At 46.9% G+C, this 27,879-nt stretch overlaps 1 protein-coding gene across 6 annotated transcripts in view; it reads left to right on the forward strand.

Annotated features, from left to right (window-relative positions):
- Positions 1-27,879, forward strand: part of LOC106612013 (storkhead-box protein 2) — a 98,092-nt gene that overhangs the window by 66,410 nt on the left and 3,803 nt on the right. For 5 of the 6 annotated variants that reach the window (XR_014378821.1, XR_014378823.1, XR_014378822.1 and 2 more), the window contains exons 2-3: positions 15,126-15,278; positions 23,845-26,224. Coding sequence is in view for 3 of the 6 variants with exons in the window: in XM_014212777.3 (XP_014068252.1) it covers positions 15,126-15,278; positions 23,845-26,224 (2,533 nt within the window). In the remaining 3 variants the exon portion in view is untranslated. Of the gene's footprint in view, positions 1-3,020; positions 3,192-15,125; positions 15,279-23,844; positions 26,225-27,879 lie in introns of those variants that run through there. The other variant, XM_014212779.3, reaches the window with a different exon arrangement.

Raw genomic sequence — 27,879 nt, forward strand, 5'->3', positions numbered from 1 at the left:
AAATGTACCTTTTTAATAAATGTAATTCTAATCTACAATGTTTGTTTGGTTACGGTAATTTCTGTTAATGCATTCAAATATATTATTACTACAGTCTCACCGTTATCATTCTAGGAGTGGACGCGTTGTTTGCAAAGCGCACAACCTAGGCTACACTTGCGAGAAAAATGTTAGTTTATTATTTCATTCCATTTACGAGTTATCAATTTCATCTTTTGTTTGGCGCGTTCCTGTCAATCTTGTGTAAGGACACGCACCTGATTACGCATAGAAGTAGGCCAAGGCTACCTGGCCTACGTACAAATGTAGGCCTATAAATGTTCCCATTTGGGGATCTGATACTATTTCCATTACATTTTATATTTTAGTCATTTAGCAGACTCTCTTATCCAGAGCGACTTACAGTAGTGAATGCATACATTTCATACATTTCATACATGTTTTTTTTTTTTTTTTTTTTCCTGTGCTGGCCCCCCGTGGGAATCGAACCCACAACCCTGGTGTTGCAAACACCATGCTCTACCAACTGAGCTACAGGGAAGGCATCACTGTGGAGCTTCACAAAGTATTTTTTTCTGGCCTCCCAAGTGGCGCAGTGGTCTAAGGCTCTGCATCGCAGTGCTTGAGGCGTCACTACAGACCCGGGTTCGATCCCGGGCTGTGTCGCAGCCGGCCACAACCGGGAGACCCATGAGGCAGCACACAATTAGCCCAGCGTCAATCCGGATTGGGGAGGGTTTGGTTGGCCGAGATGTCCTTGTCCCATTGCACTCTAGCGACTCCTTGTGGCAGTCCGGGCGCATGCAAGCTGACTAAGATCGCCAGCTGGACGGTGTTCCCGCTGACATACTGGCTTCCCGGTTAAGTGAGCAGTGTGTCAAGAAGCTGGATCGTGTTTCGGAGGACGCATTGCTCTCGACCTTCGCCTCTCCCGAGTCCGTACGGGAGTTGCAGCAATGGGACAAAACTGTAACTACCAATTGGATACCACGAAATTGGGGGTAAAAAGGGGGGTAAGTACAAATGTTATACTTCAAACAGCAAGTAAACAAAGTCTATTGAGAATGACCATAGTTTCCAGCTCTCCCTTTTGATAACCACTCAGCATGAAAGGGGAAGGAAATGTCATGCTCATAAAATAGGCCTACCTGATTACTTCTTATCCCTTGCGCAGACAAATGTGTCTGTCCGGCACAGGAAACTCTTAGGGCCCAGAATATTTTATACAATGTTGCAAGTCTGCTAGCATGACCTTTGGGCCAGACCAAGTTACCTGGGGCGGCAGGTAGTCTAGTGATTAGAGCATTGGACTAGTATCCGAAAGGTTGCAAGATCGAATCCCCGAGCTGACAAGGTAAAAATCTGTCGTTCTGCCCCTGAACAAGGCAATTAACCCACTGTTCCTAGGCCGTCATTGAAAATAAGAATTTGTTCTTAACTGACTTGCCTAGTTAAATAAAGGTAAAAAACAGGCCATGCATAACCAGTGTGATTCATAGGATATTTATTTTTATCGGAATATTTTCGACCTGCAGGCTGCAATGTTTTTATTTGTTGACTTTATGTGGGCTATTATTACATATTGGCAATGGCAATAGAAGTTACTTTTATATTTGTATCATTTTAATTTAGAAATCATTTTGATTAACCACATGACATCGATTTTTAGATATGAAGACTTTATTATAAATGAAATTAAACCGCTCCACGAAAATGTGAATATGAAAATCGTAACTGGCACGCAGATCAGTAGAAATGGTACCATAACTTGGCACTGCAAATGGAAACGGTTGCTGACCGCTGGTGTAGCCTGTTACCGGCAACGGAACGTAAAGGCAGAAAGGGCAGCGGCAAGAGAAGGGTTGGGTCGGGAACAGTTTCTTTTTTTCTGCTGAGGCTATAATGATCTCTGGCTCCCTCTGTGTCTTATTTTTTTACGGCAGTGCTTAAAGCATCAGACAAGCCCAGTAGCCTACATATAGTTGATTTTATTGAAACATAGGGTGTGTCTATATATGGAAAAATACAAGTTTTTCAATTTCGACCAATCGATTGACGAATCAGTCAACAAAGATTTTTTTTGTCGGGGACAGCCCTAGATTTTGCGTCAACTCGAGGGCCCTTTTGTGAGACACAGGAGGCCCCTATGAATGTCCACCCCTCCCCCACTCACATATAATGCCACCTCCCCTCTTAACCCCACATCTCCTCCTCTCACACCCCACACCTCCTCCTCTCTCACCCACTCAGCAGGTTTATATCAAGTTCTCCACTACATCTGTGCCAATGGAAACCCACTTCCTTGGCAGCATGAGAAGGCCAGGCACATAGTCATAGTGACACATTGTGTATCAACTACATAGCATTGTGTTCAGTAAATACCATTTTATTTGCTTATACAAAAAAACCTGCCCTATATCTTGGATTTGACTGCAAGCCTCCTGAAATTGAGCTATCTGGGCTGTCCTTTTCTAATTGGGTCACAGTGAATCCCCCCCTCACAGAGAAAGAGAGAGAGCTGTGTGGAGAGGAGAGCAGCAGATCACCCATTTTATCTGACACATGACTGGACGTGCTTCTGAGCTCAACCTGCAGTGAGCAGCACTTTTCATTGGAGAGGAGGGAGAGACGGAGAGGGATGGAGAGATATCGAGGGAGAGAGATAGAGGGAGCCATGAAGAGGGGGGAGGGAGAAAAGGCTTGCAGAACAGGCGTTGGGCGCAACTGGGGATGCGTTGCCATAACAACGCTTTCGGCAGGCCGCCCACAAGCTTGTATGTCAGTGGGCATTAAGGGGAGGGAGCTAGGAGAGAGAGAGGGAGGGAGCAGAGAAAGAGGGGGGGGTGGGAGCAGAGAGGGGGGAGGGAGGAGAGAGAGAGAGGGAGGGAGGGAGGGAACAGAGAGAGAGGGAGGGAGGGAACAGAGAGAGAGGGAGGTAGCACCGAGAGACGGAGAGGGAGGGAGCACAGAGAAGGAGGGAGGGAGGGAACAGAGAGTGAGGGAGGGAGGGAAAAAGCAGAGTGCATACTGAAGCAAGACGTGATTGGTCACACCCCCTTGTCTTTGTGTGGAGTGGAGCATGCTGGGTAAGGCCCCTGAGTGAATGCTCATTGAGTCTGAAGGCTGCAGCTAAAAGAGCTGCCTCTGAATCTGTTTGGATTAAAGCGGAGGAGTCAACAGAATCAGCCAAGGTACTGCCCATCTCATTCCTCTATCTCACCATCTCTCTATCTCACCCTCTCTAACTTTTTTCCTGCTTTAGATTGTGTAGCATAGCTTTGCCGGAATGAATCACAAAAGAAGGGGGTGGGGTTAAGCAGGAGGTGCGTGGACAAAGGACACTGGCTGGCTGTGTGAATTGTTTACTACCACTGCAGCAGGCAGGCATGAGAGAGAGAGAGTTCCTACTCTCCTCTGTCTCTCCCAGAGGACAGCTTCCATGTTAATGGAGGGAAGAACAGCTCTGTAGAAAACCAGCTCTGCTCTAACAGATACACAATCAAGTACCTCTGACCCAATACTGTAGTTCAATAATTGTAACAATATATTTTAACACTATTCTGTCCTTACAGTGATAGACTACAACCAATCTCTCAGATAGTTCACGACTAAAATGCTTTCACTGATACTAGCTGAGCTACTTTCTTCAGATAAAATACTGTACCAATGGCAAAGCCCAGGGTCACTAGTATACTGCTTGTAATGCTCCACTTTATGCTGTCTGTCTTTCTTTCTTTCACTCTCTTTCTAAGCAGGCGTCTCAAGTCTTTCTCTCTTTTCTCTGGATTGTCATGCTCCATTTGTACCCAGCTCGTCTTTCATAAAGGCATGCTCTTCCACTTAATACGTGTGGTCTTTGCAGCTGTGATCTCTCTCTCTTCCCCTCCCAATCGCTCCCTCTCTTTCACTCCTCTTCTCTCTCCTCCTGAAACAAACCCCTTTATCTGTGCTCGCTGTGACACTGCAGCAGGGAGACAGGCAGACAGGGAGACAGGCAGACAGGCAGAGAGACAGGCAGTCAGGGAGGGAGGGAGACAGGCAGCAGGCAGGCAGCAGGGGAGATGTGACAGACCCTAGTTGATTTCTTCAGCCATCCTCTCTCTCTCTCTCTCTCTCTCTCTGTATTTCTCAATCTGTAGTTCTCTCTCTCTCAATACATATGGGTATATGGGAATGAGGTCAATTCCTCCACTCCCCATCAGCTCCGAGGCTCAGCAAGATCAACTCAGAATATCACATTGTCACATGCTTCGTAAACACAGGTGCAGACTAAAAGTGAAAACCTTACTTACGAATCCTTTTCCAAGTTAAGATAAAGATAATAAATGAAATGCAAAATTTAAGTAATGACATGAGAAATAAATACACAGAGAATAACAATAACAAGTAAAAGTAACATGGCTATATACAGGAAGTACCAGGTAGTAACATGGCTGTATACAGGAAGTACCAGGTAGTAACTTGGCTATATACAGGGAGTACCAGGTAGTAACATGGCTACACAGTATACAGGAAGTACCCAGTAGTAACATGGCTATATAGAGGGAGGTAGCTATGTACATATAGAGTTGAAGTCGGAAGTTTACATACACTTAGGTTGGAGTCATTAAAAGTCGTTGTTCAACCACTCCACAAATTTCTTGTTAACAAACTAGAGTTTTGGCTAGTCGGTTAGGACATCTACTTTGTGCATGACACAAGTAATTTTTCCAACAATTGTTGACCGACAGATTATTTCACTTATAATTCACTGTATCACAATTCCAGTGGGTCAGAAGTTTACATACACTAAGTTGACTGTGCCTTTAAACAGCTCAGAAAATTCCAGAAAATGATGTCATGGCTTTAGAAGCTTCTGATAGGCTAATTGACATCATTTGAGTCAATTGGAGGTGTACCTGTGGATGTATTTCAAAGCCTACCTTCAAACTCAGTGCCTCTTTGCTTGACATCATGGGAAAATCTAAAGAAATCAGCCAAGACCTCAGGAAAAAAATTGTAGACCTCCACAAGTCTGGTTCATCCTTGGGAGCAATTTCCAAACGCTTGAAGGTACCACGTTCATCTGTACAAACAATAGTACGCAAGTATAAACACCATGGGACCACGCAGCCGTCATACCGCACAGGAAGGAGACGCGTTCTGTCTCCTAGAGATGAACGTACTTTGGTGCGAAAAGTGCAAATCAATCCCAGAACAACAGCAAAAGACCTTGTGAAGATGCTGGAGGAAATGGGTACAAATGTATCTATATCCACAGTAAAACTAGTCCTATGTCGACATAACCCCGCTCAGCAAGGAAGAAGCCACTGCTCAACAACCGCCATAAAAAAAGCCAGACTACGGTTTGCAACTGCAGATGGGGACAAAGATCGTACTTATTGGAGAAAAAGGGGGATGCTTGCAAGCCGAAGAACACCATCCCAACCGTGAAGCATGGGGGTGGCAGCATCATGTTGTGGGGGTGCTTTGCTGCAGGAGGAACTGGTGCACTTCACAAAATAGATGGCATCATGAGGAAAGGAAATTATGTGGATATTTTGAAGCATCATCTCAAGACATCAGTCAGGAAGTTAAAGCTTGGTTGCAAATGGGTCTTCCAAATGGACAATGACCCCAAGCATACTTCCAAAGTTGGCAAAATGGCTTAAGGACAACAAAGTCAAAGTATTGGAGTGGCCATCACAAAGCCCTGACCTCAAACCTATCGAAAATTTGTGAGCAGACCTGAAAAAGCGTGTGCGAGCAAGTAGGCCTACAAACCTGACTCAGTTACACCAGCTCTGTCAGGAGGAATGGGCCAAAATTCACCCAACTTATTGTGGGGAGCTTGTGGAAGGCTACCTGAAACGTTTGACCCAAGTTAAACTATTTAAATGCAATGCTACCAAATTCTAATTGAGTGCACATAAACTTCTGACCCACTGGGAATGTGATGAAAGAAATAAAAGCTGAAATAAATCATTCATGATTTCAATTGGTCTTTCTCCATTCTGATTGTTTTATAGTGTTCAATTCAACTTCAACCTAAAATATTTTCCTGCATTACCATCAATTTCTGCATTTCCTGCACTCATTTGAGATCATTTCCACACTGCCATGATATGGGCAAAAATACTAGGCCTTATTTTTAACCAAATGTTACAATTGCGATTTAGATCAAAACACTTTTGGAATCGTGGAATTATTATGTATACATTGTTGTTTGACATGACAACAAATTAAAATGCCATGGACAAGTTATTGTGACAGGGTAGGAACCAAAGTGATGTTCAGTGTTTCCTAGGGGACCCTATAATCTTTGGTTACATTAAATCTTTATTCGTATAGCTAACATATTCATGATTCGCCTATTCCTCTTTGATTTAGAAGATACTGTTGCACAAACAACATGCTGATTTACTAGCGATTAGCATTAGTGGCTAACAAGATTTAGCTTAACTTGCTAAGAATATACAAACTATCTGTTTGCAGATGTAACAAACAAACTAATATTGTAATTATAGAACGCTTGTGGATTTATATTAAGATCGAATTGGAAACAACATGGTTGTCATCAACATTGTTGCATGCGCTGAATTGAGCATGCAGACTGAACAAAAGTGTCTCGTGGTCAAGCAACAACAAATGCGCTCCTTGAGTGACGGGGTGGAACAAGGTCTGTGTGGAAAGCGGCATGGAGAGAGACAGAGCGGAGAGGGATGACTCAAGTAGCGGAGTAAACTATAAAAATTGACACATTTTTACACATTTAACAAACCAAACATTCAAATACCGTTATAGAAAGTAAAGTAAAAACCCAAACCGGTCCGTGCACATATCGCCCAGCCCTAATGGAGATTGCATGGCTGTGTGCTTGATTTTATACACCTGTCAGCAACGGGTGTGGCTGAAATAGCTAAATGCAGTAATATAAAAAACTAATTTGAAGGGGTGTCCACATACTTTTGTGTATATATAGTGTTTCTTATTGCTGTGTTGACTGTGTTCCAAAAATACAAGTATAAGGAATCTTATTTTCCATATAACTCTCCTGCTGTGTGTGTGTGTGTGTGTGTGTGTGTGTGTGTGTGTGTGTGTGTGTGTGTGTGTGTGTGTGTGTGTGTGTGTGTGTGTGTGTGTGTGTGTGTGTGTGTGTGTGTGTGTGTGTGTGTGTGTGTGTGTGTGTGTGTGTGTGTTATATCAGTCACCATATAGCATCTGGCTGATGCCTGAGGACCTAGGTTCGACATGGCGTCTGTCAGCCAGGAGAGTATTTCGTCTGATGTGACCTCAACTCAGCCTGTTGGTTCTTTTGGGGTTCATGGTTTATATCCATTTCACTGGTTTACATTCCCAACATCCGGCTCAACAGGATATTCAAGCAGGATCTGGATTGTTCACCTTTTTATGACTTAACAGTAATGTTTGCCTTGGTATTTATTGTCATGAGTTAGGCTATGTTACACCCAAAGTGAAATTAGGATTGCCATCCTCCATGCATACCACCTGAGATTAGATCTGTGTCCCAAATGGTACCCTGTTCTCTAAATGGTGTAGGGTGTCATTTGGGACACATCAGTGCTTGGCTTGCATTAGCCCTGTTCTACCCTGTTATGATGCCGTGGTGTGAGTTGCCCTCCTACAGAAGAACAAGCTGTGTTTTGCATAATCTCTCAATAGATAGTGGACGGGGACTTTTATGCAGGTTAACTTAAATCCATTTTACCTAATTTGTACCAGCATGTTACATGTGCAACCAGAGGGGAAAAAACCCTAGACCACAGAGATGCGTACAAAGCTCTCCCTCGCCCTCCATTTGGCAAATCTGACCATAACTCTATCCTCCTGATTCCTGCTTACAAGCAAAAACGAAAGCAGGAAGTACCATTGACTCGCTCAATACGGAAGTGTTCAGATGACGTAGATGCTAAGCTACAGGACTGTTTTGCTAGCACAGACTGGAATATGTTCCAGGATTCATCGGATGGCATTGAGTATTCAACCTCAGTCACCAGCTTGATCAATAAGTGCATCGATGAAGTCGTCCCCACAGTGACCGAACGTACATACCCCAACCAGAAGCATGGAGTGGGACTCTAACCCGGATGCTTATAAGAAATCCCGCTATGCCCTCTGACGAACCATCAAACAGGCGAAGCGTCAATACAGTATTAAGATTGAATCCTACTACACCGGCTCAGACGCTTGTCAGATGTGGTAGGGCTATTACGGACTACAAAGGGAAGCACAGCCGCGCGCTGCCCAGTGACACGAGCCTACCAGATGAGCTAAATGACTTCTATGCGCGCTTCGAGGCAAGCAACACAGAAGCATGCATGAGAGCACCAGCTGTTCCGGAGGACTGTGTGATCACACTCTCCGTAGCCGATGTGAGTAAGACCTTTAAACAGATCAACAACAGGGCCAGACGGATTACAAGGTCGTGTACTCCGAGCATGCGCCGACCAACTGGCAAGTGTCTTCACTGACATTTTCAACCTGTCTCTGACTGAGTCTGTAATACCTAAATGTTTCAAGCAGACCACCATAGTCCCTGTGCCCAAGAACACCAACGTCACCTGCCTAAATGACTACCGACCCATAGCACTCACGTCTGTAGCCATGAAGTGCTTTGAAAGGCTGGTAATGGCTCACATTAATACCATTATCCCAGAAACCCTAGACCCACTCCAATTTGCATACCGCCCCAACAGATCCACAGATGATGCAATCCACACTGCCCTTTACCACCTGGACAAAAGGAACACCTATGTGAGAATGCTATTCATTGACTACAGCTCAGCGTTCAACACCATAGTGCCCTCAAAGCTCATCACTAAGCTAAGGACCCTGGGACTAAACACCTCCCTCTACAACTGGATCCTGGACTTCCTGACGGACCGACCCCAGGGTGGTAAGGGTAGGCACAACACTTCTGCCATGCTGACCCTCAACACGGGGGACCCTCAGGGGTGCGTGCTCAGTCCCCTCCTGTACTCCCTGTTCACCCATGACAGCATTGCCAAGCACAACTCCAACACCATCATTAAGTTTGTCGATGACACTGGTAGGCCTGATCACCGACAACAATGAGACAGCTTATAGGGAGGAGGTCAGGGACCTGGCAGTGATCAAGACAAAGGAGATGATCATGGACTACATGAAAGGAGGGCCGAGCACGCCCCCATTCTCATCGACCGGGCTGTAGTGGAGCAGGTTGAGAGCTTCAAGTTCCTTGGTGACATCACAAACAAACTATCATGGTCCAAGCACACAAAGACAGTCATGAAGAGGGCACGACAATGCCTATTCCCCCTCAGGAGACTGAAAGGATTTGGCATGGGTCCTTAGATCCTCAATAATTTCTACAGCTGCACCTTCGAGAGAATCCTGACTGGTTGCATCATCGCCTGGTATGGAAACAGCTCGGCCTCCGACCGCAAGGCACTACAAAGGGACCTCTATACCAGGCGGTGTCAGAAGAAGGCCCTAAATATTGCCAAAGACCCCAGCCACCCTAGTCATAGACTGTTCTCTCTGCTACTGCATGGCAAGGGGTACCAGAGCGCCAAGTCTAGATTCAAAAGGCTTCTTAACAGCTTTTACCCCCAAGCCATAAGACTCCTGAACAGCTAATCAAATGGCTACCCAGACTATTTGCATTTACCACCCCATTTTTACGCTGCTGTTACTCTGTTTATTATCTATGCATAGTCACTTTACCTCTACCTACATATACATATTACCTCAATTACCTCTGTATATAGCCTCATTACTGTTATAAAACATGTATATTTTTTACCTTTATTTAGTAAATATATTCTTAACCTCTCTGGGCCAGTGGGACGTTTGTGTCCCACCCTAGTCAACAGCCAGTGGAATCGCGTGGCGCGAAATACAAATACCTCAAAAATGCTATAACTTCAATTTCTCAAACATATGACTATTTTACACCATTTGAAAGATAAGACTCTCGTTAATCCAAGCACGTTGTACGATTTCAAAAAAGCTTTACAGCGAAAGCAAAACATTAGATTATGTCAGGAGAGTACCCTGCCAAAAATAATCACACAGCCATTTTCAAAGCAAGCATGTATGTCACAAAAACCAAAACCACAACTAAATGCAGCACTAACCTTTGATGATCTTCATCAGATGACACTCCTAGGACATTATGTTATACAATACATGCATGTTTTGTTCAATCAAGTTCATATTTATATCAAAAAACAGCTTTTTACATTAGCATGTGATGTTCAGAACTAGCATACCCACCGAAAACTTCGGGTGAATTTACTAAATTACTCATGATAAACGTTGACAAAATACATAACAATTATTTTAAGAATTATAGATACAGAACTCCTTTATGCAATCGCTATGTCAGATTTTTTTTAAATAGCTTTTCGGCGAAAGCACATTTTGCAATATTCTGAGTACATAGCTCGGCCATCACAGCTAGCTAATTTGACACCCACCAAGTTTGGGGCAACCTAAACTCAGAATTACTATTAGAAAAATTGGATTACCTTTGCTGTTCTTCGTCAGAATGCACTCCCAGGACTTCTACTTCAACAACAAATGTTGTTTTGGTTCCAAATAATCCATAGTTATATCCAAATACCTCCGTTTTGTTCGTGGGGTAACGCGCAAGCGCATTTCGTGACAAAACATTTCTAAATATTCCATTACCGTACTTAGAAGCATGTCAAATGCTGTTTAAAATCAATTTTTATGCTCGTAAAATAGCGATAATATTCCAACCGGACAACGTTGTATTCATTCAAAGACTGAAAGAAAAAAATGGAGAAGTCTCGTGAATGCGCATCTCAGTCTCACTGTCCCCAGGCAGGCCACTTACAAACTCTGCTGCTGTACTTTGCCCAGAGACAGGAGACACGTCATTCCGCTTTCTGAACGCTTTAGAGAGCCAATGGAAGCCTTAGAAAGTGTCACGTAACAGCACAGATGCTGTAATGTCGATAGAGATGCAACAGAAGGACAACAAATTGTCAGACAGGGCACTTCCTGCATGGAATCTTCTCAGGTTTTGGCCTGCCATATGAGTTCTGTTATACTCACAGACACCATTCAAACAGTTTTAGAAACTTTAGAGTGTTTTCTATCCAAATCTACTAATTATATGCATATTCTCGTTTCTGGGCAAGAGTAGTAACCAGTTTAAATCGGGTACGTTTTTTATCCGGCCATGAAAATACTGCCCCCTAGCCCCAACAGTTATTTTTCTTAATTTTAACTGCATTGTTGGTTAGGGCCTGTAGGGAAGCATTTCACTGTAAGGTCTACACTTGTTCTATTCGGCACATGTGACAAACAAAATTTGATTTGGTACAGGTCAGGCCAGTGTGTTGGACTCACTGTGTTTAGCATCGTCACACACTGCTCAGGTTAATTGTCTAGCCTAGCTCCCTCTTCTCAGACTGGGGATTTGTTCCAAATGTCACCCTATTCCCTATATAGGTTACCATATAGGGGATAGGGTGTCATTTCGGACGCAGCCTGGATACTAGTGGATTTCTACTAAAATTTTTGTCCTTAGTTTTCCTTCTTAGTATTGTCCAGCAGGGCCTTCCCTTCTCTCTGCTGGCCCCCCACAGGCAGGGCCTTCCCTTCTCTCTGCTGGCCCCCCACAGGCAGGGCCTTCCCTTCTCTCTGCTGGCCCCCCACAGGCAGGGCCTTCCCTTCTCTCTGCTGGCTCCCCACAGGCAGGGCCTTCCCTTCTCTCTGCTGGCTCCCCACAGGCAGGGCCTTCCCTTCTCTCTGCTGGCTCCCCATAGGCAGGGCCTTCCCTTCTCTCTGCTGGCTCCCCACAGGCAGGGCATTCCCTTCTCTCTGCTGGCCCCCCACAGGCAGGGCCTTCCCTTCTCTCTTTTGGCCCCCCACAGGCAGGGCCTTCCCTTCTCTCTGCTGGCCCCCCACAGTAGAGGTCGACCGATTAATCGGAATGTGGTTAATCTAAATTATTTCTAAATTGCCAATATGTAATAATAGCCCACATAAAGCCAACAAATAAAAACATTGCAGCCTGCAGGTCGAAAATATTCTGATAAAAATAAATATCCTATGAATCACACTGGTTATGCATGGCCTGTTTTTTACCTTTATTTAACTAGGCAAGTCAGTTAAGAACAAATTCTTATTTTCAATGACGGCCTAGGAACGGTGGGTTAACTGCCTTGTTCAGAGGCAGAATGACAGATTTTTACCTTGTCAGCTCGGGGATTCAATCTTGCAACCTTTCGGTTAACTAGTCCAACGCTCTAACCACCTGCTTTATATTGCACTCCACGAGGAGCCTGCCTGTTACGCGAATGCAGTAAGAAGCCAAGGTAAGTTTCTAGCTAGCATTAAACTTATCTTATAAAAAACAATCAATCAATCATAATCACTAGTTAACTACACATGGTTGATGATATTACTAGTTTATCTAGCCTGTCCTGCGTTGCATATAATCGCTTAGGTACACGTTGCTCCAACCATAAATATCAATGCCTTAAAATCAATACACAAGTATATATTTTTAAACCTGCATATTTAGTTAATATTGCCTGCTAACATGAATTTCTTTTAACTAGGGAAAATGTGTCACTTCTCTTGCAAACAGAGTCAGGGTATATGCAGCAGTTTGGGCCGCCTGGCTCGTTGCGAACTGTGAAGACTATTTCTTCCTAACAAAGACAGCCGACTTCGCCAAACGTGGGATGATTTAACAAAAGCGCATTTGCGAAAAAAGCACAATCGTTGCACAACTGTACCTAACCATAAACATCAATGCCTTTCTTAAAATCAATACACAGAAGTATATATTTTTAAACCTGCATATTTAGCTAAAAGTAATCCAGGTTAGCAGGCAATATTAACCAGGTGAAATTGTGTCATTTTGCGTTCATTGCACGCAGAGTCAGGGTATATACAACAGTTTGGGCCGCCTGGCTCGTTGCGAACTAATTTGCCAGAATTTTACGTAATTATGACATAACATTGAAGGTTGTGCAATGTAACAGGAATATTTAGACTTAGGGATGCCACCCGTTAGATAAAATACGGAACGGTTTTGTATTTCACTTAAAGGAAAAAAGTTTTGTTTCGAAATGATAGTTTCCTGATTCGAGCATATTAATGACCTAAGGCTCGTATTTATGTGTGTTATTATGTTATAATTAAGTCTATGATTTGATAGAGCAGTCTGACTGAGCGGTGGTAGGCAGCAGCAGGCTCGTAAGCATTCATTCAAACAGCACTTTCGTGCGTTTTGCCAGCAGCTCTTCGCTGTGCTTCAAGCATTGTGCTGTTTATGACTTCAAGCCTATCAACTCCCAAGATTAGGCTGGTGTAACCGATGTGAAATGGCTAGCTAGTTAGCGGGTGCGCGCTAATAGCGTTTCAAACATCACTCGCTCTGAGACTTGTAGTTGTTCCCCTTGCTCTGAATGGGAAACGCTGCTTCGAGGGTGGCTGTTGTCAATGTGTTCCTGGTTCGAGCCCAGGTAGGAGCGAGGAGAGGGACGGAAGCTATACTGTTACACTGGCAATACTAAAGTGCATATAAGAACATCCAATAGTCAAAGGTATATGAAATACAAATCGTATAGAGAGAAATAGTCCTATAATTCCTATAATAATTACAACCTAAAACTTCTTACATGGGAATATTGAAGACTCATGTTAAAAGGAACCACCAGCTTTCATATGTTCTCATGTTCTGAACAAGGAACTTAAACGTTAGCTTTCTTACATGGCACATATTGCACTTTTACTTCTCCAACACTTTGTTTTTGCATTATTTAAACCAAATTGAACATGTTTCATTATTTATTTGAGGCTAAATAGATTTTATTAATGTATTATATTAAGTTAAAATAAGTGTTCATTCAGTATTGTTGTAATTGTCATTATTACAAATAAACAAAAAAAATCGGCAGATTAATCGATATCGGCTTTATTTGGGCCTCCAATAATCGGTATTGGCGTTGAAAAACCATAATCGGTCGAACTCTACCCCACAGGCAGTGCCTTCCCTTCTCTCTGTTGGCCCCCCACAGGCAGGGCCTTCCCTTCTCTCTGTTGGCCCCCCACAGGCAGTGTCAAGGAAAGGAGTGATGGGAGGGAGCCAGGACCTACTACTGCTCACTTATTGCCCTCCTGACCTTTCTGAACCAGCCTCCCCCTCACCCCAGAACTAGACAGTGCCAGCAGCCTCCCCCTCACCCAACCTCACCCCAGAACTAGACAAAGCCAGCAGCCTCCCCCTCCCCCAACCTCACCCCAGAACTAGACAGAGCCAGCAGCCTCCCCCTCACCCAACCTCACCCTAGACCTAGACAAAGCCAGCAGCCTCCCCCTCACCCAACCTCACCCTAGAACTAGACAAAGCCAGCAGCCTCCCCCTCCCCCAATATTCCCCATTAGTGATGGGGGGTGGGTTGATACAGTGAAGTATCGCAATATAACTTTTTATGATTTTATATTAATACTGACTTCAAGTATATGTTCTTTAAAAAACTTCATGTTAGCTAGTGCTAGTCAGCTGAACCTGCGCCAAAACGCCGGTATTTCTCATCCTATGGCTGGTTCTCCATCTTCTCTCTAAATGGGGAGCTGACATGTTTTCAGTTTCTCATTTTCTCATGGGTGTCTGTTGTCCCTCTGCAGCGACATAGTCCAATGGTAAAAAATAAGCAATAAATCTCAATATTGAATGGCATGGTGAGGTCCCTGGTAATTCCCTGCCTTGTAATCCCTATATAGCGTACTACTTTTGACCAGGGCAACATTTGAGACTTGACCATTTTTCCTTTCTTTTTCTATTGGAGCTGTTCCATCGACATTTTCAGTGAACTCAATGTATTGTGATATTTACATGGAACTGTGTGTTTGACCTTTGACCTGGTACTGTAGTTTGACCACCCCACTGAGTCTGGTTCCTCTCTAGGTTCCATCCTTCTAGGGAATTGTTCCTAGTCACTGTGCTTCTGCCTCTGCTTGCTCTCTGGGGTCAAGGCTGGGTAACTGGAAAGCACTTTGTGACAACTGCTGATATAAAAATGTCTATAAAAGAAATGTGATTGATTGATTGATTGATTGATTGTGTGACATCTGTGCTTCCTTCCCACCTCTCTCAGGTGATGTGTCTCCCATCAGCATGTCTCCCATCAGCCAGTCACAGTTCATCCCTCTGGGGGAGGTGCTGTGCCTGGCAATCTCGGCCATGAACTCCGCCCGCAAGCCTGTCACCCAGGAGGCCCTGACAGAACACCTGGCAACATGTTTCCCAGGTAACAACAATACAACGTCAGTGTCTATATGTTACAGCGAACACCAGAAATGTTTATTCTGCTAAGTTCTCAACCTCCCCAGGTAGCACGCATAAAGGCAACGCTGCACCGCCGTAACCCTAACCCCTGCAGCTGTGTGTGTCATTAAAGCCAGGAGCGTTTCCTGACCACTGGAAAAACTCTGGGTCATGTAGTGCTCTGTCTGAATGAATTTCCTCACGTTTTACTGGATGTCATCAGATGGAGCAGCTCTTCCTCAGCCAGACACATCTTTATGTAACCTGAGAGGAGTTATATTGCCAGCATATACAAATTAAAACAAATCTCACACAACCGTGGATATTAAATCATGGGTGTTGAGAGGCTGTGTGACGAGGGATACATCTGTTCTACAGCTGACAGTACACGTGGAAACTTAAACAGGAGTTTGGCCTGTTTTTACCTCACCATCGTAAAATGCTAACGATTATTAGAATCATGGAAAGCTAGCTCGGAGAAGAGCTTAGTGAGATGAAGTTTACAACAGTCAGTGTTGTATTGTGAAGTGTCATTTTTATAACGGGTTAGCCTATAGTTTTCCATTACACTTGCGATAATACTGCCATTTCTCATGAAATAGCTAGTAAAGCAGTTCAATAGTTGATAACTATTGGCACCTAAATAAAATGGAATACATTTTAAGCCCATCTGGTTATTTCAGCTCAAAAATACTTTAAAAGATGTTGTTTTCTGTTCTCATTCAAACTAGGCGAAATCACGCTGTAGTAGCATGTACAGTCCTATAGCAAATATTGATCTGCTTTTTCCCTGAGTTAGCCTGTATGTCTATTATACAGACACAAGTGCTGGGAGTCAAATGCATGCGCTCCATGCAAGCAAGGGTATTCACTCCTCAATCTGTGTCCTAAATGGCACCCTATTCCCTACAGTATATAGTGCACTACTTTACACCATGGTTCATGGGGCCCATATGGTTCATAGGGCCAATGGGGTTCATAGAGCCCATAGGGTTCACAGGGCCCACAGGGTTCACAGGGTTCACAGAGCCCATAGGGTTCACAGGGCCAATGGGGTTCATAGAGCCCACAGGGTTCATAGAGCCCACAGGATTCACAGGGCCCACAGGGTTCACAGAGCCCACAGGGTTCACTAGGGCCCACGGGGTTCATAGGGCCCACGGGGTTCATAGGGCCCACAGGGTTCATAGAGCCCACAGGGTTCATAGGGCCCACAGGGTTCATAGGGACCACAGGGTTCATAGAGCCCACAGGGTTCACAGGGCCCACAGGGTTCACAGGGCCCACAGGGTTCATAGGGCCCACAGGGTTCATAGGGCCCACAGGGTTCATAGAGCCCACAGGGTCCACAGGGTTCATAGAGCCCACAGGGTTCATAGGGCCCACAGGGTTCATAGGGCCCACAGGGTTCATAGGGCCCACAGGGTTCATAGAGCCCACAGGGTTCACAGAGCCCACAGGGTTCACAGGGCCCACAGGGTTCATAGAGCCCACAGGGTTCATAGGGCCCACAGGGTTCATAGAGCCCACAGGGTCCACAGGGTTCATAGAGCCCACAGGGTTCATAGGGCCCACAGGGTTCATAAGGCCCACGGGGTTCATAGGGCCCATGGGGTTCATAGTAGTGTGTGCTGGGGGCCTCCCGAGTGGGGCAGCGGTCTAAGGCTCTGCACCGCAGTGCTAAAGGCTTCACTACAGATCTGGGTTCAATCCCGGGCTGTGTCGCAGCCGGCCGCAACTGGGAGACCCATAAGGCGGAGCATAATTGGCCCAGCATCGTTCGGGTTTGGGGAGGGTTTGGCTGGCTGGGATGTCCTTGTCCCATCGCATTCTAGCGACTCCTTGTGGGGGGCCGGGCGCATGCAAGCTGACAGTGTTGGCCAGGTGTATGGTGTTTCCTCCGACACATTGGTGTGGCTGGCTTCCGGGTTAAGTGAGCAGTGTGTCAAGAAGCAGTGTGGCTTAGCAGGATCGTGTTTCGGAGGACTCTTGTTTCTCGACTTTCGCCTCTCCCGAGTTCGTACGGAAGTTGCAGCGATGGGACCAGACTAACTACCAATTGGATATCATGAAATTGGGGGTAAAAATACAAATAGTGTGTACTAAATAGGAAATAGGGTTCAATTTGCGACGTACCCTCAGTCTGCTCCAGAAGATATTATGGAAAGGTCAGTGGGGAAGGTTGTTAGAGATGGGGACTAGCCTACTTGGGACAGAACTGTGACTGTTTAATGCCGGGCCTGGTTCAACCGGGCCCACCTCTCTATGTATCACTGGAAACTAAAGCATGTGATGCACGCTGAGGTAATTTAATTGCCCACACTTAATTGTTGCACATGACTGCATCTCTGGGCAGAAATGAAGTGCAAACAGTGGATGTGTAGGACTGAAGCTTTAAGCGGGAGGCTCCCCTAGTCTCTTGGTATGCTCTGTTTGTATACACTGATGGACCTAAACATGATCCACGCCAGCTTGACACTGGAACAACAAAGGTCAAGCAGACGTTTTTAGTAGGGCAACACCTTGACCCTTCACAGCTGCCCATTCAGCAGATATTCCACCAATGGCGTGATGGCATATTGTGTTTATTTATTCTATATATTACATTCTGCAACGTTCCGAATATTGGGTCCCGTGCTGAATAAGCCGCTAGCCCATCTGCCTCCTCCTTGACCATCCAATCAGGCCCCTCTCCCCTCCCTTCCCTAGTCCCCACCTCTGTGCTGAGTAAGTACCTTGTGTTCCAGCACCCCCCCCCCCCCCCCCAGCCACAGTCTCTCTCTCTCCCTTTCTCTCTTCTCTCCCCCCGCTGGAAGGTCAGAGCCAGTGCTAGGAGGATTAAAATGAGGAGGAGGTAATCTAGTTAGCTGTTAACTCAGTCTCAGTCCTCCCTCCCTCCCTCTGTCTGTCTCTCTCTCTGTCTCTTTCTCTCTTGCACGGTTTTTATTTTATTTAGCCATTATGGCCCCTCCCTCCAACCCGCTTTTATGGCCCATCCCTCCAACCCGCTTTATGGCCCCTCCCTCCAACCTGCTTTTATGGCCCATCCCTCCAACCCGCTTTATGGCCCCTCCCTCCAACCCACTTTATGGCCCCTCCCTCCAACCCGCTTTATGGCCCATCCCTCCAACCCGCTTTATGGCCCCTCCCTCCAACCCGCTTTATGGCCCCTCCGTCCAACCCGCTTTATGGCCCCTCCCTCCAACCCGCTTTATGGCCCATCCCTCCAACCCGCTTTATGGCCCATCCCTCCAACCCGCTTTATGGCCCCTCCCTCCAACCCGCTTTATGGCCCCTCCCTCCAACCCGCTTTATGGCCCATCCCTCCAACCCGCTTTATGGCCCATCCCTCCAACCCGCTTTATGAGTTAGTTTGGACCCTCAGCTCAGGTGTGTGCGTGACTGTGTGCTGGCATCCTAGAAACAGAGGTACAAAGGTTTATGTAGGGGAGCATAAGTACCGCTTCATAATGGCAAATGTCATGTTTTGTCAATGTCAAGCAGACATGGGTAGTGTCCCAAACAGCACCTTATTCACTTTACAGTGTACTATTTTGAAATAGGGAAAAGAGTTGCCTTTTGAGATGCACCCTTATTCCTCCGTTACTACCCCTCCATTCAGACACTTGAGTCACAAGAACAGGGCTTCCCTCCCATCTTCAGAGGAATAAGAGGAAGTTGCGTCACTTCGGTCGGCAACTAAACCCGTATGATGTAATGGCAGGCAACCTCAACCCCTAAGGCTGATCTGTCATACAGACATATGTGTAGGCGGGTAACGGTCTGTCTGCCTGCTTGCCAGTTTATCAATTTACACACCACCATAACCTGTCCCCTCAACTAACACACCACCATAACCTGTCCCCTCAACTAACACACCACCATAACCTGTCCCCTCAACTAACACACCACCATAACCTGTCCCCTCAACTAACACACCATCATAACCTGTCCCCTCAACTAACACATCACCATAACCTGTCCCCTCAACTAACACAACACCATAACCTGTCCCCTCAAATAACACATCACCATAACCTGTCCCCTCAACTAACACAACACCATAACCTGTCCCCTCAAATAACACACCACCATAACCTGTCCCCTCAACTAACACAACACCATAACCTGTCCCCTCAAATAACACACCACCATAACCTGTCCCCTCAACTAACACAACACCATAACCTGTCCCCTCAACTAACACACCACCATAACCTGTCCCCTCAACTAACACATCACCATAACCTGTCCCCTCAACTTACACATCACCATAACCTGTCCCCTCAACTAACACATCACCATAACCTGTCCCCTCAACTAACACAACACCATAACCTGTCCCCTCAACTAACACATCACCATAACCTGTCCCCTCAACTAACACAACACCATAACCTGTCCCCTCAACTAACACACCACCATAACCTGTCCCCTCAACTAAACACATCACCATAACCTGTCCCCTCAACTAACACACCACCATAACCTGTCCCCTCAACTAACACATCACCATAACCTGTCCCCTCAACTAACACACCACCATAACCTGTCCCCTCAACTAACACACCACCATAACATGTCCCCTCAACTTACACACCACCATAACCTGTCCCCTCAACTAACACAACACCATAACCTGTCCCCTCAACTTACACACCATCATAACCTGTCCCCTCAACTTACACATCACCATAACCTGTCCCCTCAACTAACACACCACCATAACCTGTCCCCTCCACTAACACACCATCATAACCTGTCCCCTCAACTAACACACCACCATAACCTGTCCCCTCAACTAACACACCACCATAACCTGTCCCCTCAACTAACACACCACCATAACCTGTCCCCTCCACTAACACACCACCATAACCTGTCCCCTCAACTAACACACCACCATAACCTGTCCCCTCAACTAACACATCACCATAACCTGTCCCCTCAACTTACACATCACCATAACCTGTCCCCTCAACTAACACATCACCATAACCTGTCCCCTCAACTAACACACCACCATAACCTGTCCCCTCAACTTACACATCACCATAACCTGTCCCCTCAACTAACACACCACCATAACCTGTACCCTCAACTAACACACCACCATAACCTGTCCCCTCAACTAACACACCACCATAACCTGTCCCCTCAACTAACACACCACCATAACCTGTCCCCTCAACTTACACACCACCATAACCTGTCCCCTCAACTAACACATCACCATAACCTGTCCCCTCAACTAACACACCACCATAACCTGTCCCCTCAACTAACACACCACCATAACCTGTCCCCTCAACTAACACACCACCATAACCTGTCCCCTCAACTAACACATCACCATAACCTGTCCCCTCAACTAACACACCACCATAACCTGTCCCCTCAACTAACACATCACCATAACCTGTCCCCTCAACTAACACACCACCATAACCTGTCCCCTCAACTTACACACCACCATAACCTGTCCCCTCAACTAACACACCATCAAAACCTGTCCCCTCAACTAACACACCACCATAACCTGTCCCCTCAACTAACACACCATCAAAACCTGTCCCCTCAACTAACACACCACCATAACCTGTCCCCTCAACTTACACACCACCAGAACCTGTCCCCTCAACTAACACAACACCATAACCTGTCCCCTCAACTTACACACCACCATAACCTGTCCCCTCAACTAACACACCACCATAACCTGTCCCCTCAACTAACACACCACCATAACCTGTCCCCTCAACTTACACACCACAATAAGTTGTTCCCTCAATTTCCTAAGCTGAATCTAGGAATGTATGATCCTATTTTAGACTGTTAACATTGCTTTAATTCAGCAGGGAGCATATTTAGCCAGTTAATTTTAGGGATGTATGACTGTTTAAATAATCCCTTTCTATGGTTCCGTGACAGTAGACCTGTATTGTACTCGTATTAGTACTGTGCAGCCGTCTTCATTGACCTGGCCAAGGCTTTCGACTCTGTTAATCACCACATTCTTATCGGCAGACTCAATAGCCTTGGCTTCTCAAATGACTGCCTCGCCTGGTTCACCAACTACTTGGTGACGACACCATTCTGTATACATCTGGCCCTTCTTTGAACACTGTGTTAACAAACCTCCAGACGAGCTTCAGTGCCATACAACACTCCTTCCGTGGCCTCCAATTGCTCTTAAACGCACCCGCCCGCCTGACTAGCATCACTACTCTGGACGTTTCTGACTATGTGGACAACTACGAATACCTAGGTGTCTGGCTAGACTGTAAACTCTCCTTCCAGACTCATATTAAACATCTCCAATCCAAAATTAAATCTAGAATCGGCTTTCTATTTCGCAACAAAGCCTCCTTCACTCACGCCGCGAAACATACCCTCGTAAAACTGACTATCCTACCGATCCTCGACTTCGGCGATGTCATCTACAAAATAGCTTCCAATACTCAGAAAACTGGATGGAGTCTATCACAGTACCATCCGTTTTGTTACCAAATCACCTTATACCATCCACCACTGCGACCTGTATGCTGTAGTCGGCTGGCCCTCGCTACATATTAGTCACCAGACCCACTGGCTCCAGGTCATCTATAAGTCTTTGCTTGGTAAAGCTCCGCCTTATCTCAGCTCACTGGTCACCATAGCAGCACCCACCCGTAGCACGTTCCAGCAGGTATATTTCACTGGTCACCCCCAAAGCCAACACCTACTTTCGCCGCCTTTCCTTCCAGTTCTCTGCTGCCAATGACTGGAACGAATTGCAAAAATCACTGAAGCTGGAGACTCATATCTCCCTCACTAGCTTTAAGCATCAGCTGTCTGAGCTGCTAACCGATTGCTGCAACTGTACATAGTGCATCTGTAAATAGCCCACCCAATCTACCTACCTCATCCCCATATTGTTTTTATTTACTTTTCTTCTCTTTTGCACACCAGTATTTCTACTTGCACATCATCATCTGCTCATCTATCACTCCAGTGTTAATCTGCTAAATTGTAATTACTTTGCTACTATGGCCTATTTATTACCTTACCGCCATTTGCACACACTGTATGTATATAGACTTTCTTTTTTTCTATTGTGTTATTGACTGTACGCTTGTTTATTCCATGTGTAACTCTGTGTTGTATGTGTCGCACTGCTTTGCTTTATCTTGGCCAGGTCGCAGTTGTAAATGAGAACTTGTTCTCAACTAGCTTACCTGGTTAAATAATGGTGAAATAAAATAAATAAATCCCCCAAAATTACAGACACAATAGTTGCCTTTCCCTATCACATGCCAAGTATTGTAGTGAAGCTATTCTGTGTGTGTGTGTGAGAATGGGAGCAGGTTTTATTGGTATGGGAAGAGCGTAGTCGTGGTGGGGCGGTCTGCTGCGTGTGTCTGAGGTGGGTATGACCACTCGCTGCCTCGCCTGCCTGTGTTTTGCCGCAGCCTCAGTCTGCATATGCGGCTGGCTGGCCGAATGGCTGGCTGGCTGAATGGCTGGCTGGCTGGCTGAATGGCTGGCTGGCTGAATGGCTGGCTGGCTGAATGGCTGGCTGGCTGAATGGCTGGCTGGCTGAATGGCTGGCTGAATGGCTGGCTGAATGGCTGGCTGAATGGCTGGCTGAATGGCTGGCTGAATGGCTGGCTGAATGGCTGGTGGGATTGCATCACGCTGGCCGGGCTGAAAGGGCACCATGATGTAACTGTGAGTAATACTACCTCCAGTGAAGTGAAGCAGCTCAGCACTGTACTGTACTATACTGTTCTGTTCTATACTGTACTATACGGTACTATACTATAACATACTATACTGTAATGTACTAGACTATACGGGACTATACTGGAATATATTGTACTATACTGTAATGTACTGGACTATACTGTACTGTACTATACTGTGATGTGAATGGCATGGAGGAGTGGATGTGGAGTTGCTACTGCTGCACACTCTATGTGTGTCTCAAATGGAACCTTATTCAAATGTAGTGCACTATATAAGGAATAGGGTGCCATTTGGGACGTAGCCCGTGTCACCGGCTGACTGGTTCCCAACAGTGCTGATCAGACAGTGAAGACATGTCTGGTATACCCATAACAAGTTATTACAACCCGTAACAAGCTATAACAACCCGTAACAAGCTGAAACAACCCGTAACAAGCTGAAACAAGCTACAAATCAAATTTTATTTGTCACATACACGTGTTTAGCAGATGTTATTGCGGGTGTAGTGAAATGCTGTAAGAAGCCATAACAAGCTGTAACAACCTGTACAGTCAGATTACCATCAGACAGATCCACATCCGCCATATGGTTGATGTATTGAGGGAATGACAGTTTTCATGATCGATGGATTGGTTTACACAATCATAGCTCATCCGTAGCGGAGTAATGAACATTCAATGCTGTTATATATGATAATATCACTAATGATGCGTACACCAGATGATATAGTGCACTTCACAGGGAATAAGGTTCCATTTGGGACGCATCCAGAATGTTATGTTTGACATTTCTGACATGTTCCTATCCGTGTCGTTGTCTAGGTGTGCCCACGCCGACGGCAGAGATTCTCCACCACACGCTGAGTATGCTGGTCCGGGAGAGGAAGATCTACCCCACACCAGAGGGCTACTTCATCGTCACGCCCCAGACCTACTTCATCACGCCCTCTCTCATCAGGACCAGCTCCAAATGGTACCACCTGGATGAGAGGATACCTGACCGCCAGCAACAACAACAACAGCAACAACAACAACAACAGTGTACCTCCCCCCTCTCTGGAACCATCACCCCCTCCACTTCTGGCTGTGTCAGGGACAGGTCCCATCCTAAGAACCATGGAGACTCCTATAATAGTTACCGTGACGACCCCCCCAGCCACCATACCACCCTCACCAGGAAGTCCCCTAAGGAGCACCGAGAGGCCTACTCTCCCCACTCCCCTCACTCACCCCACTCCCCTCACACACCCACACAGACCCAGCCCCAGCCTACCTCCACGGAGAAGACCCGGAGCACCCTCAGCTTCCCCTTCAAGTCGGACACCCTGACCAAGCACCGTGAGGGGGGCAGCAGCGGGGAGAAGCAGTCCAAGAAGTTTGGCCTCAAGCTGTTCCGGCTGAGCTTCAAGAAGGACAAGACCAAGCAGCTGGCCACCTTCTCGGCCCAGTTCCCCCCGGAGGAGTGGCCTCTGCGGGACGAGGAGACGCCCACGGCCGTGCCGCGCGACGTGGAGATGGAGATCATCAGGCGGATCAACCCGGACCTGACGGTGGAAAACGTGGCGAGACACACGGCCGTGATGAAGAGGCTGGAGGAGGAGAGGGCTCAGAGGAGCAAGGCCAGCTCGTCAGCCCAGCACAGCGCACGCAGCAGGAGGAGCCGCGGACACCGCAAGCCCCAAGGCAAGCCGTCGCGCTCCCACAGTAAGACCCGCGCCTCCCGCGGAGACCCCTCTGAGGGATCCAACCTGGACCTGGGGGCTGAGAGGGGCTACCGGGCTTACAGCTCCTCCCTGGCGCGCTCGCCACGGGACGCCTCCTTCTCCATGGAGCGCAGCCGTGCCCGACACCTGGCCCACAGCAACCCAAACATCATGGAGTCCCACCTGCCCATCACCCCGGAGTGGGACGTGTCGGGAGAGCTGGCCAAGAGGAGGACGGAGATGCCCTTCCCCGAGCCCTCGCACGGGCCGTCCCACTCCAAGGTGCACCGCAGCCACAGCCACACGCAGGAGAGGAAGTCGCGCAACGAGCGCTCGGACAACAAGGCCAAAGAGCGGTCCCGCTCCATGGACAACTCCAAAGGGCCCCTAGGGGCCGGGCAGATTGGGCCCCCGGACTACTTTGAGCGCAGCCCTGATGAGAGGGACAGAGACAGGAGCCGCTACTACACCGATGACGGGACCTTGAGGGCCTCAGCCCAGGCCACCCAGTACTCCCACTCGCGGGCCACGCCCCCTGCTGCTAAGTTGGCCACACCTCCTGCTGCTAAGTTAACCTCTGACCCCTGTGGGCCCGATGGAGGGAGAACACTTGAAAATAACAAAAGTAGAGACCGTTTACCTGCCTACGACAGCCAGAAGGCTTATTCTCCTAAACACATGGCTGAGGACTATTTCCAGTGCAATGCATCCACTGAGGCGGTCCTCACTACCCCTAGCCCCTTAGGAAAACCCAATCACGATAGCTTACCTAAGGTGAAGGTGGGCTGTTCGTCCGACAGACAGACACCTCATCCCCCAGAGTACAAAGAGGACACTACAAAGGGACAGAACGGTGTTAGTTTGCCCATGCCCTGCCAGATGCCTGAGCCTTTGCCAAATGGCCGTTCAGTACAGCACCACAACACCAACTCTGGTAGCATGGACAGGAGGAAGGACATCTTCAGCAAAGACACTCTGTTCAAACCTCCGCCCAACACACTGCCCAGCGGCTACGGGGACGGCAGCTACTCCAGGTCGAGCACGCTGAGGAAGACCCCGGTCATGTCGTCGGCCGAGGTGCTGGACAGCCAGGAGCACTTTGAGCAGCCGGGCCCCCTGCTAGCTGTTCCCCGGCCCCCCTCCTCTGGCCCCTCAGGGATGGAGCAGGCTGGCTCGTGCCCGGCCGGGGAAGCCTCCTTCGACTACTACAATGTGTCTGATGACGACGAGCTGGAGGACGCCGCCTCAGCCAAGCAGGCAGAGCAGGAGCCGAAGTCCCCAGAGGGCTGTGCTGGGGTCGGTGGGGGGGGTACCATGCAGTGGCTGCTGGAGCGGGAGAAGGAGAGGGACCTCCAGCGCAGGTTTGAGAGGAACCTGACCTTCCCCAACCCCAAGGAGAGTGACCACAACAACCAGAGCCAGCAGTCAGCCCACTCGGCCAGGCTGGACAGCATGGACAGCAGTAGTGTTACAGTGGACAGTGGATTTAACTCTCCACGGTAAGCCTCGTCGGGTGACAACACACTCACTCACACAGCCTCTCTGTTTGTGTGGTCGGTGGTCATGAGAGGGGATGGCTTCTTATTCTGTGAATAGACTAATGGTGGGATTATTGTTCTCACATGAGAACATAATGGACTGGTAATATTATTCCATATGGTGCTGTTGATTCTAGTGAATCTGAAGTACAACCTATCATGGTTATAGCCCTGTAGAAGAGACAGAATAGGAGTTTCCAATGTTCCCCAATTCCATAATTGCCTCTCATCCATGTGAACTTTTGCTTTTCTGTTTACAAAACAACATTTTTGCTCTGAATGGATTTGGTTTGCTTTGTTTCTTTCTTTCTGATGTCTGTGCTTCCCTCAATGATTCACGTTCATTTCAACTGTGGTTTTCTTCTGAGTGTCTTAGTGAATCACTTGAGCGTAAGCAGACATCTGTGTTTTTGTGGAGTTTTTTTTTCTCTGTCACTGAAGTATGTCCATTACGGCAACCATTCACATGGCTTTACCTTCAGCCGACAAAATATCACCTTTTTTGGTCCCATAAGCAACATACAGTCTGGAGGTTTTTGAGGATTTTGATATTCATCAGTGGTAGAGGGAGAAAGGGGGAGTCCCTCAGCTCAGGCCTCTCTCTGTCACAGTGCACGGTTCATCTGTCGGGTCACAACTCTCTCAGCTGACCCACAGCTCTCTCTTCTCATAACAGAAAAGTTGAGCCTCTAAATCCTAAAAGCCATAACTATAAACAAAGACTTGTTCAAAATGTGATTAAGTCGTTAGGGTATGCCTGAATCTACTTTACCGCAAAGAACGGACCTCACCGTTTTTTTATGTACTTTCAAATTGTGTGAAGAATTGTATTCTGGGTGTTTTTAAAGACTATTAAACTGTGGTCTTACATTATACAGATAGCAACCCCCCAAAAGCTTTTGTGCATTACAACACTGCCTGTTTTTGCTAAATCCTTTTCACCCAGGCCCCTCTGGCATAGTGGGAGTGTGTGATGCTTCATTAGGGTCACATGTCTTCCTGTGTCTAACCCCGACCACATGCTCCAGCCTCTAAACAAGATGGATGCCCTCGCTAGCGCCGCTCGTCTTTGATTGGTTTGTATCACGCGTAGGTTTGCAGTTCAGAACCTCTGGGACCATCGGCTCATTTGTTTTCTGGCTGAGTTTCCCCTCCCCCTCCCCTCCCCTCCCCTCCCCTCCCCCTCCCCTCCCCCCTCCCCCTCCCCTCAGCCCCTACCGTGTTTCCAGCCACGGCCTCCCGCTCTCCCCCGTGGCCAGTAATGGAAAATAATGTCTCTGTATTCAGCAGACGTTTGGCTGTCTCTAGATAATGCTCCTCGGCAGACTGACCTGCCTTCTCAGCCAGCTTATTCAAACAAGATGGGCAACCTTTTATGGAAGTGATTGTGGAACTGGAAACAGTGACCGCTGCAGATTTGAAATGGCTTGGAGTTGGAGTGGTGGCCCTTCCTTGTAGATTCGGTTGCCTATTTCACAGCCTCTAACGACCTTGTGATTTTATTTTCCTGTGGAGAACAGTGATAAGAAGTGTGATGTGGTTTTCCACTCTGTTGGGTTGGGATCACACCAGTGATCATGTGGAGCTCTTCAGGACAGATGTCACTAATCTCCTGT

Source organism: Salmo salar, chromosome 09, assembly GCF_965601325.2.
Source record: "Salmo salar chromosome 09, fSalSal1, whole genome shotgun sequence".
NCBI lineage: Eukaryota > Metazoa > Chordata > Actinopteri > Salmoniformes > Salmonidae > Salmo > Salmo salar.